We start from the raw sequence: 20,432 nt of genomic DNA on the forward strand, positions 1-20,432 counted from the left end.
ACTAGTATGTCCGCAACTCCCTCAAGTCCCCCAAAACACTACAGACAGAAATGTGGAAACCCTTGCAGTACAAGGCAAAGAGCAGCAGAAAAAATAAGTCGGAAATACTTGCAAAAATAAGTGTTTCTTTAGAACAATTATTTAAAAACTGAAAAAAAATAGATAAACTTTTAATGAAAATAAGAAAGCTAAGAAACCAAAGACACTAATATACTGTAATAGAGCACTGTGGGTTTTTTCTCCTGTGGTGCCTGTACAGGCTGCATGTTCCTATATCTTATAGAACTAGCAGAACTGATCAATTGTTAGAGAAACATGAAATGTATAAATCCATATATCTGTAGTTCTTTAACCCAATACCAAGTGAATACATCAGATCATATTGCATATTTGTGTGCTTCTCCTCCCCCCAGATTTTTTTTTTTCTCCTTAAATAGGACTTCTAACACTTTTCATCATCACATTAAACATACAAAAACCATAAAAGACAGCTCCATCAGCAACTCTCACTCACTTCCTGGTAGGTCTTGCCAAGCAAAATAATCCAGTGTGAGAAACCCAAAAGGGATTTCCATAGCAAGAATTTTCTGACCACCGCTTTCCCTCCTCCCACGTTTTGAATTTAGAACCTAAGCAGTCTCAAACATGATGTAATAACTTAGAAAAAGTGATCAAAAACAATGTTGAGTGTACAAAAACCCAGATCTGTGCAGTAGGAAAGCCTCATGCACAAGAACTTCAACTCCTAATGAAATTATTGAAAGGACTACAAATTCAACAGGAATTCCTTAGAAATGGATCAGTTTCTTGCAGAAGAAACAGAAGCACTCTCCTTGGATGAGTACCCAGTGCTCATGCTAAACTGTTGTGTGTTTCCTTCTTTTCTTTTAATAGAATGAGCTCATCTTGCTTTCACTGGTCCTCTGTTTCGCAAAATGATCATCCAGCCATTCTGCCAGATGCAGGAAGTTAACAAAATGAGAACTGTGTTTACGTATTTTTTCTATACTCTTCCAGTTATAGTAACATAGCTTTTACTTAGAAAAAGAACAGATTTAAAGAATCAGCTTTTTGTGCATTTTAAGCTGGGGATTTTAAAGTTACGCAAGAACAACCAGAAAAGCTTTTAAACAAAAAAACTAGTATCCTTAATTATTTAAGTATTTATCAATGGTAACATGTTTTTTGTTATTTTGAAAATATATAGTTTCACTATCCTATTACCAAATCAAGAAAGAAAAACGCTTCATACCAGACTACAGGGAACCAGCATTGGAATGTATGTATTTGTCTTTTGCAGGAACTCCTAATCAATAGTGTGTTTGAAATGTTAAAGGGAATATGGAAGAGCAGATTTAATACATACGTAGACATATTTTAACTTAGTCTTGTTCCCTAGGTCTGAAAGAAGAGAAAGGTAACAATCGTATTCAAAAGAAGGTTAATGAATGATTAAGCTTCTTTTTTATGCACAGGAACTATATATACACACAAATATATATAGTTTGTATACATGTATATACATACAAAAGCACTATTTTATTTATATATTTTTTTATATATATATCTATATCAGGCCCATGTGAAAGCTTGACTTATGTAGGAACTGGGGAAAAACAACGCCTATTGGACAGGGAGAAGGAAGGAAGGAACTACACAGAAATCTAATCTTATAATTCAGAAAAAGTCAGGAAAATATTTTTGCTTACAATACGCTGTAAAATATATCATTCTTTCCTCACTTTGAAATATTTTTGCCACTGAGAGAAGGGCTTTTGATCAAGTATTTAACACATTTCTAAAGAAACACACAAATATTTCCTTCTTTCGCTAGGTGTGAATGAGAGAAGCATGCACATATTAAGACAACCATCATCTTATTCAGGTTTCGGGGGGGGGAGGGCGGCAAATTGCATAGGCCGGTTGGTTTTTTTTCTTCTGATAACTTATGCCCAGGAAAAACGTATTTTCTTGTCCATTCTTCTCAAAAATTCACCTGAGTACCAAATACAACTACATTTAATTCTTAAGATTTTATGAAACCATTTAAAAACCATCTGCAATTAAATGCTTCATGAACTATAATTTGCAAATGGAACTTGTATGACACATTTGTTCAAGGACCTGGAGAAGACACATAAGTGGTACTCCAATATCACTGCAAGAAATTATATTCTTGAGAAAAAAACAAAACATTGCATATCCCTATGCTAAATGAATTAGCATTAGGTTTGACACACAATCTTTCCAGATTTGAAAGATCTCTGAAAACGTCCCAGAAGATCATGAGCCCCACCTCCTCCATCACAGGAGAGAGGTAATACTCATAAAAAGTTCTTGATACAAGTTGTGGGTCACAGTTCAGAAAGTGTTTACAAATAATGATAAAGAACAGTAATAATTTAGAACAATTCTTATTCTTTCCATTATTACCTGTCCCAGTCCATGCACATTGACCATCACTAAGTATTATACCAAAGCCAGTGCCTAAATCTTTTTCCCATGATACTTGTAGAAAATATGTTGCTTCTGGATCAGAAACTGGATGAATTCTGTTCAAAGTCTTCTCCATTTTCCAGACACCTGTTTAGGAAGTAAGATAATCTTGTTATAAACAATGGCTTATTTTCCAGAAGTGCTTAGCAGTTTTACATAACTAGCTTCAGGGGGAAAAAAACAAAAAACAAAAAACAAAACAAAAAAAAACCAAAAAACAAAACAAAAAACCCCCCCACAAATATAAGCATACTTAGAATTTTATTTTACTTTCCTCCACAAATTCAGTTTTTCAGAGAACTGGTGATATTTCCAAACAGAAAACTGGATTACAATAAGTAAGGTTTAAAAGCACAGTGCCAACAATCAAATATATTTGAATAGTCCCAGATTAAGAAACTAAGTATCAGGAAGCTGGGGAACAGAAAATTACAATAAACAAGCACTTCCCCATGGCTATGTTTTTAACTTACTGTCTGCTATCAGCCAACATATAGCACACAGAATATAAGTCAAAATAATCAATATCCATCTGGAAGACTGCCATATGAAAGCATGCTACTAAGCTTCACTGCAAAGCAGGGGTTGTAGTGGATGCCAGCAACCAAAGAAATTTAAAAACTGGATGCTGCAGACAATGAAATTTATGATGCTACAGTGAATTTTTTGCTTAATATCAAAGCAACTTGGCAATCTGTACTTGACATAAGACGTTCTAAAGAATCCCATGTATTTATTTTTAATGTGACAATAATGAATCCTCACAGTACTCAAGAACTTTAAAACTGCATTTGGCAATTTGCTCTGCAGAATAATGAAGAAACAGCCAATTCTGAAGTTAACACTGACATACAGTATTTTCATTGAAAATGCTTCATGTTGTCCAGTACCTGGAGAGTTTGTTTTGGGGTGTTCAGTTGTTTGGGGCTTTTATATATTTTTTTTTTTTAGAAGAAGAATGAAGTGAATGTAAAAGGGCTACATGTTCACTCACTAAAAATAGCATGTATTGACAAAAGCAGGAAAAACACAACTGAGGCATTTAAGATACATGCACTGAGTACAATGATGCTTGGACAGGTTAAGTATTAAAAGCTCTATCAGTTTTCCATCTCAAGTGTAGCAGTAAGTTATCATGATCAGGTTCAACTCAGGTCCTGAGGGGACTCGGTTGTTCAAGCACTCGTAGAGGGAAGCTCTTTCTTTGCTTATGGACATTGAGAGCCAAATCTAGATACAGAGTTTACTACCATTGGCCTCCCAAAAAGTTGGCATTTTCAGGTTAGGAGGAACAGTTTTAACTGCAGTTGACTGCACTGTGTCTGACCTTTGCTCAACTCTGCACCCAATAACATTTGAAAATGCCTTTCCCTTGCCCAGAGAAGTGCACAGTATTCGAAAGCAGCAAAATATATGAACATAAGACTTGTTTTTCAAGCATAAAGCTGCATTAACAGCTAGACAACAGCTGCATTGTCAGTAATACAAACATTCATTATAGATATCAATAAAGTTAATGAAACAACACCTTAACTACTTCTGATGGCTAATTAAACCACAGATCACCTTGCACTAACAAATAGCATTTTTTAAACAGTAAGAGGTACATCACGTAAAGTGCGTGCTATGAATTCCAAGCTGAACTTTGGCTAAAACATATCACTAGGCACTTCCAGCATTCCTGACTACCCATTACATTTTCATCACCAAATACTAACTAAAGCGCTAACTTTATTTTTCCAGCTTAAAGCTTAAGTACACATAAGCACCCTAACATTTCCTTGTTCATAATATTTTTCTGAAGAGTTTAGGATTCAAAAGCTATGGTAGGAGTAGGAGATAAATCATGTACATACAGCTAAGCATCATAAATTCTCACCAACAACAGTAAGAGGGATGACTTTACTATCTACATCCATAAACCAATGCTGCTTATACTTTTACAGATGTCATACTCCACCTTTCTATTCACAGAAAATGTGCCAGAAACAAATAAACTACTTAAAAGCAATACTGAAAAAATAGTTTGAGTCCAAAAAAAAATGTCTTCTATTTCCAAGCAACTGGCCACTTCTGAAAATCTACAGTATGTCCATGCACCCATAACCAAGAACAGAAAATAAAATATTTGGGGCATGGAGGCCTGGAACAAGGCAATCAGTGACTACAGAATTAAAGCCATTTTAAAGATTTGCAGTGCACTAACTGCCTGGACATGGGTCAATAAAGAGCACAGGACAGAAAGCACAAGTAGTGTGTGCAGGATGTTTAAGCACACACACACGTATTCTCCTTTACCTGTCAGATTCCGTTTTGCTTTTTGCTCGTTCTGGAAAAATACAGAGTCTTTTACGAAATTTTTTCATAGAAGTCCACCTCTGAAAGACAACGGTTTTAAAAAGACTTTAATTATTCTTTTTTACTTAAAGGTTGTAAAACAATTGCACAGAACCCAGACAGATAGCATACAAAGTACTGATGCATATATATAGTTCAATAGGGAGTTTTTGCTTGTTGCATTTGATTCTTATCACAAAGCAGAGCAGCATTCAGTGAAAACCACCTGCACCAGAGGCTGTCTTTTTAATGTAGACTGTTATAACAGAAAGCAAAGCAAAAGAGTTGGATTATCTATTTATATGACGAAAAAGAGAATGAAGTGTCAGTCCTCAGTCAGAAACAGTGATGTCAAGAGTCGCACAGGAAAGGAAATTTCTTTAAAGATGTGCTAACAAGGTCTTTAAGGCCTGAGATGAAATTCATCTCATATCATAATACTGTCCTTCCCATGCATCCATCTTCACACATCACTATTTCACTGAGTGATGTGGAACAGCTAAAAATGAAGATTCTGTTTAGACATCATTCATAAGAGGTCAGTTGCCATTGTAAGGGATGAACCTGTTAGCAGAACTGAGAAAGCTTCCATACAATTTGTATACCTGTTGTAAAACACAACTTCAACAAAAACAAATATGGCGAGGTGATACAACGCAGAAGAATGTTCTGTATTTCATAATAAAATGCAACATATAGTTGTCAAGCTTTTCCACATTTTACTGTGCATCTTTGAACAATTTTACAAGAGAGCATAAAAGGAAAATACTTTTTCTCCCAGCTTTTACCTCCTTCATTGTGCTCACTGACCTTTTGAGAGGAGTATTTGCTACCACTACATGTTTAGAAACTGCCTTACAAAGCAGAGCTCAGCCTTGCTTGAGATCTCCAAGCATTCAACTGTTCCAACCCATTAGCAAAAGCTTAAGGATTCTTCACTGTATATAATGGCTATTATTTACTTATCTTCAAGAGAAACAAAGCTTCTTCATGAAAATTAGTCTGATCTACACAGCATACACAAACATCACTACAAACAAAAATATTGTATCTTACTGCTTTTTAAAACCTGTTTGTAAAAAAACCCAAACAACAAAAAGCCACACAAAAAAACCCCAAAGCCCTCTTCCACAAATCTCCCAACACCACAACTCTTCCACAGAGTTCAGTGTAGTGTTGAGTAAACAGATAAACCACACAGCTGAAGCATGAATACAACAAAAAACAGTAGTTACCTAACTATTTAGCAACTAGCAATTACCACTAACGAAAGAAAAAAATACAGAAACTAAATCAGAGCATACTGCCTGTTAATTTACTATAAGATGAGTGCATGCATCTTATCCACTCTGAAGGCAAACCAGTAACATATGCACACCAGTATATTTCCAAAATAAGAATTTCAAGGGGAGGAAGTTGGACGTCCTACTTGAATACCTGCAGTTAGCTGTATGTTCACAGGATTCACAACTTTGTTCAACGTCTTTAAAAGATGTCGCTCTATACTTCAAGAGCTGAAGTAAGCTAAACCACCCTCCTTAAAACTAACCTATCTCAATTCACCTGCCTGCTTAGTATATTCTCTCATGACCCCATCAGCTTTCAATATGCCAAGCATATGTGACTCTTCACAGATCAAGTACTTGTGTGTAAAAAGTGATAATGTTCCTACCAGAGTTTCTGCTCCAGGGGTTTTGTTGGGGGGGGGAGAAACCATGTGCACTGCCAAAGTCTGAGGGGCACAGGAAGAGCAGATTTGCCAAAGCAGATTGTCCAGCTCCCCTTCCCCAAATTAACACCCCAAAAAATCCCCCACCTTACAAATATTTCAACTTGGCCAACAATGAGTGTTCTCTCCAAGAACGTACAAGACTGATAACACAACTCCAAGTAATTTGCTTGAATCCACAGTCTTGAGTCATTTCCACGGCAGAAGATGTCATATATACACAAATCAGAGGGTTATCATAGCATCAAGGATGCAACAAAGTTGTTTCCCATTTTTACTGTTGACATCATTATGTCCCAAACCCTAAATGTAGATTCTAAAAGTGAAAAAATTAAGTACATTTCAATCTAATATCTAAATAACACTTTAAAACACCAATCATTCAACAGGATAATTCATTGCCATAACCACCACACATGCAAAATTCCAGCCAATAGTCCTGCAGGTGCTCGTCTACGAATCTACCTTTATACATTCAAAAAGTAGTCCTACTAGAAACACTAACAGTAAATTTTTAAATGAATGCCAAACCACTTCTCTGTTGTGGCTGTTGTCTCAAATAATCCATTAACACTACACCTAAAACTGAAGCATAAAGAGTCACAGCTGTTTTAAGTACTCTGGGCCAGACACTCAGCCAGAACAAAATAACTGCAGATGTACTGACATAGGGGTCTGTAAAATACATGTCAGCTTGGGGCCTGAACTTCCACAGAACTGGTCGCACAAGCTTGTAGAAGCTGGTACCGCTTTTTAAGATTTTACTAACATCCCCATCTCCACCAAGTCATAATTTCATTATGAAAGACATCCAAAAATATAAATGATGAGGGAGAGTTGAAACTTCAAGAGTTAGTTTCACATCTTTGGGTGGAAAGATAGGGTCACAGGTAAGAATGGTATTAATGCTCAAAATGGTTAAAACAGCCACCTGAATTCTGGCACTCTCACTATTTAGCAGTCCAGCCACTGCTGAAGCTTATTAAAAAAAAAAAACAAACCTCGCTGCATAAAACGAGACTATTTTTACAGCTATCCAACAAACTAAATTACTGAAATCAGACCCTCACTATTGCAGTCTAAAAAGCACCTCTGAGTCTATTAAGACCAGAGGAGTACCTTCAAGTGCAGTTCAATATTCAGCAACACTATCTCTGTAGGCTTTTTCCATCCACTGTCTCAATAAAATGAGAGCAGTCAGTACCTTCTTCCTCCCTTAACTATGATAAAGAAAAGCTGCAGAGAAACTGATTGATTAGGGCCATAAGAAAGCCAGTGTTTTTCTCCTTAAGGGCACAGGAGGTCACACCACATACCAGCACCTCACCGTGTTAGAGCCAAGGATCTGAGACAAGCTTGCAGGTGGGAACAGTTGAGTCCCACCCCAAATTTGTTCATCAGAGGCTTTATTGAGGCCTTCAAACAGTTGAGGATTGAGCTGTTTATCTTTAGCACTTTGTCCCTTTGGTCTTTGGCTTCTATGATCTATATTAGGCAATGTTTCTTTCTGAGGAGAAATCAGCTGTTGGCTGGTGTGCAATTGACTGGAGTCTACTCTCTGAACAAAGAGTGTACACAGTTGCTTCTGAATAAACAAGACACTTTTAAAATTGGTTTACAAAGAATTTTATATGTTGTTTTGGATAGCACTAGGCATAGACCAAAAGCCAAATCTTTTAGGCTGCTCCAACACAGCACCATTGATAATAGTTTGAACTTCAGCACTTTATTTTTTTCCATGCAGACTAATGGCTTTTTTTCAAATTGCTTCAGCTGCAGGTGTTCCAAACTTCAGCAGCTATGCATGGAAGGATACTTACAGATCAGAAAGGGCTACTATGTCTTTCTAATGGAGCAATTAACTTAAGTGCTTTCTTGTTGAGAAAAATAGGAAGCTATCTACAGTGGGCTTGGAATAGAAGACCAGCACATACAGCACACTGCTATTAAAGGGTATAATTTGATCCTTTCTGTCATTGGCTTGACCACAACATACACTACAAATCAGAAACCAATAATCAGAAGAAAGTGAATGGTTAACCTATAATCAGAGAACAGGTACTATTCAGGAGATGCTATATGTACTTATAAGCGGATTATTGGAGATTTAAACCAGTCAAGAAAAACTTGGATTGCTTTTAAAGATTAAAACAAGCTATTTTCACATTTTCCAACAGAAGGAAATAAGATAATGTCTATATTTATGAATATTTCTAGAGATATATTTCATACAAATTGATATTCTCTCAAGTTAATTTAAAATTCCATTAACTCAATACTTCAAGAGGAAGAGCATTAAAATATCTGACAGAAACTTCAACTACGACTCAGTTAATCTAAGAACTACTATTGACCTAATAAGGACTTCCTCTTTTTTCTTTCCTTTTTGGAAGAACATGATTGTGCCAACAAACAGGAAGAAAACAATACAGCATCCTTCCTATCACATCTCACAATAAGCCTCCCATTCCCTTGACCACAATGTTTGTTTGACACTGAAGAAAGATTCAATAATAACCTTCAGCTGTAACTTAAAGATACATCTGAAGACCAAAGATAAAAATTTTGAGCAAGCTTTGTTTCCTAATGAAATTTAGGGGGCTAACACATTTTTATATTACATGCAACCTAAATTGTATCTAGTTGTTCTTTTGTTTAACTTTGTTCTATATTAAAAGCACAAGGATCACAATTTTGTCAATAATGCAACTTTGTCTTGCAGATAGAGGAAATGAATGAGAAATTGGCACTGGATATGAAGAAGTGACTGAATGACTTTATAACTTTGTGCAGACGGGTGAATGGCCCATTTTAAAAATTCAGTCCTGCATGACAACATTTGATCAAGAGATTGACTTTGAGACTGATGCAATTAGTATTTGGTCCTCATGGACCCAACTGCAGAAGCAAGACTCACATGGCTAACATTTGCACTGCTTGCTTCCCACAGTTTCGTAGCAGCCACAAAAGGATTGGAAACATGCACATACTTTTTGTGCAGTTGTCCAAAAAAAAGCAGTCTTGAGCTTGTCAGACTCCATGGGCCAATAGGATATGCAAGATTTGCCGCAAAAGATCTGGAATCTACGATAAGGAACAACCCTTGTCAGACTTATTTACTACAGTCACCAGCTGAAAAATGAGGAGAAACAGAAGGAAGCAGACAGTCAACAACCTTTATAGTAGGAATCTTACTAACAAGCTTTGATCTTAATTGTAGCCTGGAGGCAAAGCCCACCCTGGTGTCTTTCATCCTCTTGAAGTCTCAGACCTAACCCACTACCAACTCCAGATATCCAGGCTTGCCAAGCTTACTTATAAGCATCTATATTAGGAGACAGTTTAAGCTATAACAAGGTTAAAAAAAAAAAGGCCTTAATATATTAAAATAAACACCCAAGTGAGCAATTATACTAGTATATACTAGCAAGTAAGGGAGTACCTGGATAGATTTCCAAAAGGGACAAACCCTTCTTTTTCATCCTTTTCTACGAATTCTTCCCAACACTAATAGTTCAGTGTGTTCACACTGTCAAATCATCACTTTCCAAAATCCGTATCAGAAAAATCCTAACATTTCCCTAGATAAAGCAGGATACACTAACTAAATATTATAAACCTGTAAAAAATAAAATTAAATCATACAACTGAAATATTTCCTGATTAAAAAGTTAATTTTAGTACTGAAGTTACTAAAAAGTGTGTATAGAACTGAGCAAGGATCAAAGATGACCACCAAACCAGCTTCAAGTGGGCAGATCTGGGATGCAAATTCAGCAGGCGCTCCTAAGAGACCCAGACTCACTACCCTTGCTGCCTCTGGGAGATGCAAGCCCCAACAAATATTTTATAAATCTACTTTGGCAGTAGGTCAGCCTGGCTTTCCAAGGCCCTACCAAAGCAAATGGTGGCATGGAGCCACACCTGTTTTGCCTTCCCTTGAAAACTGCAATCTATTAAGAAAGTTAATTCACTTTCTCAAAAAACAAACAAACAACAACTATAAAAAAAACCCAGACAAAAACTTAAAATATCAATCTAAATATATATCAATTTCTCCATAATGTCTCTGAAAAGACAGCACTAAAATAATTATATATTTTGCAGATAAAAAACAGGAAAAGGAAACAAATCTATACAATTCTGCCAGACACAACTTTTCAGCCTGCTGCATACCATCAGTAAGAACCAAGATTCCGGAATTTCTAGTATCTTAGTCACATTTCCAAAAGCATCTTTGTAGTTTTCAGTAAGTTAGTACTATCCATTTGAGTATGGGAAAGTTGAGGAATTAAAAAAATAAAAAAAAAAGCATGTTTTAACTGCCCTTCACCCATCCAAAAATACTCAGATACATATGTCTTTTTGATGTATATTTGGATAACATAGTAGTCTGGCTGAGGTATCATCTGTTTTCCAAAACACTGCCTTCTTTAGGATTAAGTATTATCAGGATATTCAACACAAAACAAATCTGTCCTACAGATTTCCTTTGTTTTCTATTCTCTAGTCCCCATCTAGACCTATTATAATGCCACTCAGTTTGACATGTTTCTGTAAATGCTTGACTTAACATCACCGAGCAATGGATTCCACTAAACAGTCTGCCTTTTTTTTTTTTTTAGTTTGAAATAAAGTCAAATAAATTCAGTACTACTGAATCCACAATAGCTCCATAGGCAAGACTAACAAATCTGAAACAAAGATAAATGAAACAAAGAAATCAGTGTCAGCTAGATATGGAAGGATGTAATTCTATATGTAAGATTTCTGAAGAGCTTTGAAAAATTGAGCCCAGTAACCTGGAAAAACAAGTTTTACCAAATGTAGCTGCTTCAGTGGGACAAGAGCAGGTATAAATACAAAGGCTTACATACCATCCTCTCCTCCCACCTCTACACCTAAGACTTTTCAAAGAGATGGATTATTTTAATTTCACATCCCTGTCAAATTAATGATAAAAAATAGGCCTAGACTTCAAATTGCTTTATCTTGCTGAACAGTTTCCTAAGGCATTTTCTTTGAAGAAAATCCTGCATTACCTCGTCTTCACTGAACAAAAGTTTTATTATGGTTTTCTTTCCATTTGCTATTTTTCTAATGGAAAAGGCAACATTGATCTCCTTGAAAACAACGAGCTCACACTACTTTAATTTATTAATTTAAACATTGTAATTAATTTTGTTTCATCTGGCCCCCACAGAAAAATAATTCACAAGACATTTTCAGTGAACTGGGATGTTCACTTTCAATGCACTTAAATTTCAATTTTACAGCTCTTTATTCAGCCATGTTTAACACTTTGCATTGAAAATTAATTACTTTTTTGATGGATTGGGCTGAGCAATCAGAGTTTGAAGCTAAGACAAAGAGACATCCATCTGTATCCATTCATATTGAACATTGATTTCAACTGTTTCCACATATAAGCACAGGTTCAGCTTTGGTTCTTTGATCTGCTTTGAATGCCAAGCCATGAGATTCAACGTATCAGGTAACACGACAGTTACCTATACACAGGATTATATGATGCTGGTGCCCCATGGTATAGCACCTTCAATAGAGGCAACAACCCACAGAAAAGTGACAAACCAAACCAGGAGAGAAACACCAGTCCATATCCAAGAATGACTGACATGCCAGTATTTTAGCAAGGAGGGGGCCCAGTGCCAAAGTCCCACAACTGCACCAAGCTCTGAGCAAACAAGCAGCTTTGTTTTAAAAAAATAGATAAAATAAGGACACAGTTCCACTAAATAGATAGCAAATTTGGTGGCCACTGACTCTACACCGTAAGCACTTACATATCTATTAGGTTGTGCTCAGTCAGCACTATGTCTACAAAACACATTTAGGAACGAAAAAGGACATAAAGAGCTTCACAAGGCACTTGTACTTGTTATATCTTAAGTTCTATACATAAAAATATAAAGCTTTTCAAGACATATCAGCTCACTGCTTTTCTAAGTAGTTTTCCTGACTCTTTCATGTGGTGATTTTTTCTTCTTGCTATGGCCTAGGCAAAAAAAAAAAAACCAAAAAAAACAACAAAAAAAACCTACTCTCAAAAATTAAACCTCACCCAAGACACCTAATGCAAAGCAAGGGGGTCTACTTAAGGAAGCCAGCTTTTCAATATTAGTTTTCCCTCACAACTACTAAAGAATGCTAGCGTGCACCGGAATGAAAAGAAATTTGCAGACTACTATGAGGACACAGCAGGGGCATACCAGTGGAAAAATGCCATTGGGACTTGAACTGAGAGCACAATTAGGTACTCATTAGGAAAATAGAGCACAAAAGTGCTTTGATACTGCACCAGTTAGACACAGTTTTCAGATCTTAAAATGTAAATTATTACAAGGCAAACGTGGAGCATCAGTGTAGAGGTGTCAAAACTGTTGTTTTAAGACTGTAAGTTAAATCAGTTCTTATGGAATGATGACGTAAAAAATGTTCACCTTCATGTTGCTGGGCTTTCTGGTTCCCAACTGCAGAAGCTAAACAGAACCACTACTGCACATCACTACCTGAAATGAAACTGTGAACAAATACAATGACTTCGAACTAATGCAGGTATATAAGCATAAAAAAACCCAGCCCTTTGTGCAGAAGAGTCAATTCTCCACAGCTCTAACAAACTACTTCAGTACAGTTTTAGATACAGTACTCCCACTGCATTCTTCCCCCTTTCAATGTTACAAGTACGCTATGTTTTACATTATCAAGTACCAAAATCACAACATAAACCTTGAATTAACAGTATATATTAAAAAATTCCTCCTCTACCTCATTATTTAAAGAAGAGAAGAAAAACATCTATGTTTAGAACAGTCAAGGTTAGTAAAACAAAGCCCTGGAACAGACAATATTAAAGAAAGATTATAAAATATAAAGCACAGTTTTCATCTATATACTTCCCTGACCAAGGCAAATGGAAAAAAAACCATCTCTCTAATATTGCCTTGAGGAGATTATGAAACATAAGTCAAGTAAGTCTATTACCAAGACACACACAAGAATGCTTCAGCTAGTTCCTTGCCTCTTATCTCCAAAAATAATTATCCTCTATGAAAGCAATGCCTAGCTTTCACTGAAATGAAAATTTCTGCCCAATCTCTGTTATGCCTATGGCCACTGTGTGCTGTACTCTGTAAATTAATGTTAAGTTTCACAGCTGGAGAAATTTAATATAAGCCCACACAATACAGTTTACCGCCTCCAACTACTGTCTAAGCTTCCCTCACTGGCTCAGTCAACACAAACCTCTCCTCAGGTTTTTTGTGAAGTTTCCACCATAAGCTTGACACAGCTGACAGCATTTGAAAAGCCCCATGCTCCCTCCTTCCTGTCCAGCTACTGTGCTGAAAAGGGTGGCCTCTAAGATCCTTTTGTAGACCTGTAAACAAACAATCCCTTTCATAATCATTTGAATCATTTTTTAAAAACAAATGCAGCCTGTGATAGGATATATAGCCTCACTCTTCCTTGCGTTAATTTTTCCATCCCAAGATAGCAAGCAATTTGGCTGATGTCTAGATCAAGAACACAAAGTTCTCAGTCTCTGCGCTCTTAAAATCACATAAGATCAGTCTCCCTTTTTTTCTATTTATTTTACAATCTCTGCTCTATCTGTCTGCTCTGTTGAAGGACACCCTTTCCCACAAAACTCACCTAGAAGTCTGCAAAGCAGATGCAGAAATATTCCAGTAATCTTCCAAACTTTGGGAATTTGGACTATCTATTTCTTGTGAAATTACTAGCATGCCTCAGAAGACAGTAACACCAGAGGCCTTTGCTTTGGCATACACATAATGAAAATTTTTTCAGCTTGGAACTTTTCCTGCAAGACACGATCTTTTCGTTGATCAGATATGACTGTGTTAGATTAGCAAACAACAGTAATTTGTTTAGTAATTGTCGTCTAAATTTCACCTTAGCTTGTGTCAACATGGTACCATACATAATCCAGTAAGTCTTTTATATCTTGGACAGCAGTCCTTATTATTACATTATCTGATACTAATTCCACTAATAATCTTCAAATTCACAAGAGCCTTTTGCCACCTTTCATTTTTTTTCATCTCATGTATAGAGACAAAGGAGGTGGGGGAGACTAAAATCCACAAAGACATCCCAATTACAAGCAGTAGGAGGTGAAGAACACTGTTTCTTAACCCAGGAAAGGGAGAGAGCTCAAGTCAGCAGAGGGACCAGTGGTGGAACTAGAGCAAACCCTACTTTTAGTACAAAAATTTTCATTTCATGAACCATTCAATAGTATTTTACAATAGCTTTCTAAATCGGATTCTTTGTTATTTAGTGAAGTTAGTCAAGATCATAACTTAAATGCGTATGCACATTATTTTACGCATTCCCCACAAAACCAGCAAGCACTACACACTTTTTGCCAAATATAAAAGAAATCACAGCTGCATCCTAGTAACCTTGAAGACATAAATAACGGTTTGAGACCTTAAAAATCTCACCCTAAACTCCTGGGGATTCCACCTACTCTTCAAGGATGTGTGGTGCTTTTTCATTTGGGGCTCCTAAGCTCTAACATAACCTCTTAAAATCATTCTCCACCTACTGCGAAGCCCTAGGTGACAAGAGGTAAGGATTAAAATTTCTCATCTTCAAGTGGTACTGAAACATAACAAGGACATCAGAAATAGGCATTGAGACAAAACAGCAAGTGACTCTGTAAGGCTCCTTACACATACATAAGCATGTAACATGTAATTTAGTGAAGCCAACATGCAGTATTGTAAACCATTTTAAATTATCTCATCCGTACTGAAATGGAAGTTTATGGGTCAAAACAGACCACAGTAAGCTATCCAGTGTTCTTGCAAACCTGCTGGCAAGACAAGACACCAGCAGCACCAACACTGGGATTGTGCATGTCAGAAGAGTGGATAAGGTCACCTGTGTCATGTACAGCATAACTATTTCTACAGCAAGGCCATGACACTTCCCCCCCCACACACAAGCTGGAGTGCCTTGCTGAGCTGTGCAGTATCCCTGGAATCAGCCCATCAGTTGTATATGACATATATTTTCTTTTTTTTTCTTTTTAAATAATACTTAATGGAAAAGCTTTGTTTTGCAAGTTGTACGTAACAACTTAGATGTACTGGTTTTAGTCCAGATAAACGCTTGAAATCAGTGGAATTTAAATGCTGAGGCAATTTTGAAAATGCTTTATGCAGCTTTGTATACCATAATAGTGTTTCAAATCTAACTTGCCAGGTTTAGTTCTTAAATACTTCACCAACAGATACATTAGAATCATCTTGTGAATCCAAGATGCTGCTATTCTGCTCATTTCACTATCAGTGTCAGAATAACTCCTGATGTGCCTATAATGCCATAACTTCATATAGCAAATCATTCCAAACGCTCTCTATAACAGCAGTCAAAAATGTTGAGCGTATAAAGTAATAGGCAAGTGCTTTCTCTCTGCAACCTGGAGAACATAGCCACCATCACGTGATCCAACAAATAAAGGCACCCCAGACTATAAACTCAGTACGTGTGTATCCAGCATCCAAGTATAGCATAATAGCTGGCATGTTCATTCCTCACAGTCTTTCAAGACTCTAGTCAACTCTTATAACAGCCTACATGATTCAGAGTTTTATCATACTGATACAGGACAGCAATTCACATGAAACCTGCCACAAAAAGAGGAAATTTTAAGGTATAGGAATTCCCATGGTTATATGAACATTTCTTATCATACATCACCTGACACAGCAAGTTACTATAAAATGTATGGTTACAATACTAGGTTAAAGCACTCCTCCCAAGCACCTGTGATGTGAAGACTGAGGACTGAGTATTCATTCTTGCTTAGAATAGCTGCAACCTCCAAGCATTTTACAGCTATTGTGGTTCATCCTACTACAGTGAATACAGTGTGCACTTTTGCTAGGTAACAGAGGGAGGCACAAAATGGAAAGAAAGAAGAGCCATACCTAAATGTAGACAGCTTTTTTGCAAAACGGTACTAGCAAACAAAATGCCATGTTCTAACACCATTGCCAGCATACAGAATGCTACCTACTCACTACATTTGCCTGAATAATGCATATCCCTCACGTTCCACCGCCTCCTTATTCCAGTGGGAGAGCTAAACAAATTTGTAGCTGTAGCAACTATGCAAATAAGTTTTTATGCATTCATGCTTGTAGTTGAAGATACTAGCAACACAGAAGTAGATAAGATGCAAAAGCAAAGAAGAGCATTATCAGCTTTTGCCAATCATTCAAACTAGCATATCTCAAAAAACCCAACTCCATTTATATCTTATTTACAAATGTTTTTTTCACCTCATATATACACATGCCCATTTGTTATGCACAAAAACTTGTTCATACAGATGTACCTCTCATGTCAGTCACCCACCTGTGATATTTTTAAACGATCTCCAATCCTTCTACTTCTTATGAAAGCTAAGAGACAAGAGAAGCTAAATACCTACATGCAATTGACATTGTTTTGGTATAATTCTTCCTGCATTTGAAAACAACCTAGAAGCTTAATCTCTGAAGCCACTTCTTTTACCTTTCATTATACACACAAATTCCTTGGTATGCTCTATTGCTTAAACACTCAAGAGTATGCAATCTCTTCGCTCGCAAACCACACCACTGTAACATCTCTTAATGCGTATGTACTACGAAGCACAGCCACTACTATTAAACCTCCTTTAAAAAAAAAAAAACACAAACCAAGGAACAACACAGAAAACCAGTATTCATCATACGGTTTTATTTACCTATTTGAATATTGCTTTATAGATCAATATAATTGTTTAAACTTCTGATTTATTTTGAAATTTCAACAGACAAGAATGCATATGCAGCCAATTCCTGTAGGCACTACCAACTGAGCTCTCAGCCACTTGTAGTGTTTTCCATGACAATATATTAAATAGGAGAAAAAAATACAAGGGAAATGAGTACCACCCTCTGAAATCTTGTATTTCAGTCAATACCCTAGATGTATCACAGCTGCATCCCAAAAGGCATTGTCATGCTAGGTACACTATCTTTTAAATGATGCCACCAAGGCTCCCACAAGATGATTAGTATCAAATGGCATTTTTTCCACAAGAGCAAAATACGCAGCTGAAAGCATTTTAATACAGCATGTAATCAATGAAAATTCTTCTTCAAATAGTTGAGACTGTTGGAAACTTCACTTGAAAATTAAATTGCTAGGGTAAATAAAAAGCATTTTTGCAAAAATCTGTAATGGATTTTATATGTGAGCTTCCCAGAAACTATCAAAGTAGATAACAGTATATAAAAATTATCCTATAGGACATGTTTGCATATAAAACTACAGAACTAGAGAAAGCTAGCTGACCACCTGGAAGCAGGCTTGACTACAATGTGACTGAGAACTGACAGCTACAGTCTCCTCTGCAGTTACAGAAATAATTTTTCAATTTCGGTAACCAATCCACATTAAGAAATCAAAAGTGAAACCAAAAAGGAAAACCAAACCAGGGGTTTTTTCCATCTCAGAGACACATAAATAAGTTCAAAAGTAGTATTGCTTCTAAAATCTAGGGTCATGGTAACCATTAGAGGTTGAATTGTTCATTGGTTATAGTTCTCTCACTTTAGAAATTACCTTCATGTGACATCATCAAACACTTTAACAACAGGCTGTAGTTGACAACAAGGCTGTTTTTACAACTGTCTTTCTGCATTTTAATTGAATTCCAATTTTCATCCAAAACCTCGACATGTGAATAAAAGAAATTGATCCTGTGAATGTAATTCACTAACAAAATAGGAGTAAGAAGTATGAACATGTTATGACAAATGACCATACATCTTGCTGACTACCTATTAAGTCAATGGATAAATTTGCAAATTAATGAACCTTCATAGTTGCTAGAGTTAACCAATCTTGAGAAAAACAAGAACAAATCTAAAATCAATATAATGTCTGAAATCCACAGAACAGAAGAACTATTTATACAAGAAAACTCGTCTTAAATTCTACATCTACTTATGTTTGAAAAAGTCATTTTGGTAATTATGAATCTGAAACTGCAATTTTACAGAGAACTCAAAATTGTAGTCACCAAAGCTACTACTGCAAATGAAGTTGCTCTTTAGAAGATACTAACAGTGTTTTAAGCGGATTGAGTACATTTGTTTCAGTTGCCTAAAGTACTTTGCCTTAGTAGAATATTGCCTTCGTTCCACTATAAAACATGTTTTATACACATACTCTCATTACCCTGCAGCCTCCTACAGCATTTTCTGGAAGAATGTCACATGTTATCCCAACCACTGGTAGGATGAAAAAATTGTTTCCCTTTACCAAGGGAAAAAGCAAAACCTGTCCTGCAGTCAACAGACAAACAAAACCAATTTGGCCCCAGTATTGAAAGATATGACAGAATGACAGAGACCTCAAAACAAAGCCATCATCTTTGAAAGGGTTAATGCTTTTCAAGTTCTCTAAGATGAAGTGTACTTATAAAAGGAGGAACAGATTGTTCATGGAAGTTGAGAACAGAGGTTTGTCGTGACAGCAACACCTAGGCACCTTGCTCGAAATACAAAATAATCACGATGAAGTGTTACCACAGAACTGGTCAGAAAGCATGTAGTCTTCACTTTACTGAAGTCCCTCACAGTATCAAAGGCAATTCCTTAAAGAAAAAAACAATCTCCTGGTCAAAAAAACGAAATGCCAAGTCTTTTTCATCGTGAGCCAGAATGAAGGCCTATCCCTTTCGTATGGCTCGATGGTAGAGCAGGCACTGTCAAAACCAGCTGCCAAGTGCAGGAATAACTGCAGATTTTAGTTGTACAGGGTTCTCTTATATGCAAGTATAAGAGGCCAGCCAAGTAGAACATTTAATAATGTTCTTTTAAAGCTCTTTTAATAATTCTGTGTGTTTACTTACAGAAAAATACACTGTGGTCATGACAAGGAAATACACTACCTTTACGCAAGCATTTTCAACTTGACTTGATGTGTTACATGCTACTACAGAAAAGGAAAGAAGATGAAAACCTCTACGAGGAGAGAACACAGGAAGAGAGAAAAAGACAGGAGACCAGAGTGGAGCGGAAAGACCAGGCTCTGCTCCCTCCGCTCCCTCTCCTCGACTACTTCCCGAAGGGAAGCCAGTTTGGATTTTCCCTAAGGAAGAACAGGACCGTGACTTCACAATAAAAAAGCAATTTATTAAAAAACAGCCTCACTAAGGAGTTCTTTATGTTCTTAACGTTTCACTAGCAAGGGGCTCACCCCCGCGTCTCCGCCCACAGGGACCGGGGGGGGGCAGATCGCCGGCCGGACACAGGGCCGCGGACCCCCACCCCCGCCAAGGACGTGCCCAGCGGCACCCCCGGCCCCCCCACACCCCTCGGACAACCGGCCCGCTCCCTACCCCGCAGGCAAACCGCGGCCGGGGCCGGGCGAGAGGCGCCGAGACACAGGACCCCACGCGTCCCCCGCTAGAGAAAAAAAAAAAAGGCACGAATCCAAAAAAAAAAAAAACAAACCCCCAAAAAACCCCCAAAACCCAAACACCACTTTGGGCGAACAGGCGAGGGCGGAACGCGACCGGGGGAGCGGGGCCGGGCCGGGCCCCCCCGCCCGCTCCCAGGGGCCTGCGGCTGATACCGGGTGCCTCGCCCCGGCCCCACGGCGTCGGGGCACCCGTGGTAGTTGACGGTCTCGCTCGCCCGGGCCCCACCGGCGGCCGCCCCCGTCACGACGGAGGGGGCGGGGCGCCGCTACCGACCGACCTACCTCCTTCTCCTCCTCTTCTTCTTCTTCCTCCTCTTCCTCCTCCTCCTTCCGCACCGCCGCCCTGCCGCTTCCG

At 37.5% G+C, this 20,432-nt stretch overlaps 1 protein-coding gene across 5 annotated transcripts in view; it reads right to left on the reverse strand.

The window, feature by feature from the left end:
• Window positions 1-20,368, reverse strand: part of XRCC4 (X-ray repair cross complementing 4) — a 182,310-nt gene extending 161,942 nt beyond the window's left edge. The window contains exons 1-3 of one of the 5 annotated variants that reach the window (XM_052775779.1): window positions 20,348-20,368; window positions 4,795-4,874; window positions 2,434-2,583 (exon numbers count right to left, since the gene is read on the reverse strand). In XM_052775779.1, coding sequence (XP_052631739.1) covers window positions 2,434-2,572 — 139 coding nt within the window. In that variant the 5' untranslated portion in view covers window positions 2,573-2,583; window positions 4,795-4,874; window positions 20,348-20,368. Of the gene's footprint in view, window positions 1-2,433; window positions 2,584-4,794; window positions 4,875-19,179; window positions 19,585-20,347 lie in introns of those variants that run through there. The other 4 variants (XM_052775778.1, XM_052775780.1, XM_052775777.1 and 1 more) reach the window with 4 other exon arrangements.
• Window positions 20,369-20,432: the final 64 nt, after the last annotated feature.

Source organism: Harpia harpyja, chromosome Z, assembly GCF_026419915.1.
Source record: "Harpia harpyja isolate bHarHar1 chromosome Z, bHarHar1 primary haplotype, whole genome shotgun sequence".
NCBI classification, from domain to species: domain Eukaryota; kingdom Metazoa; phylum Chordata; class Aves; order Accipitriformes; family Accipitridae; genus Harpia; species Harpia harpyja.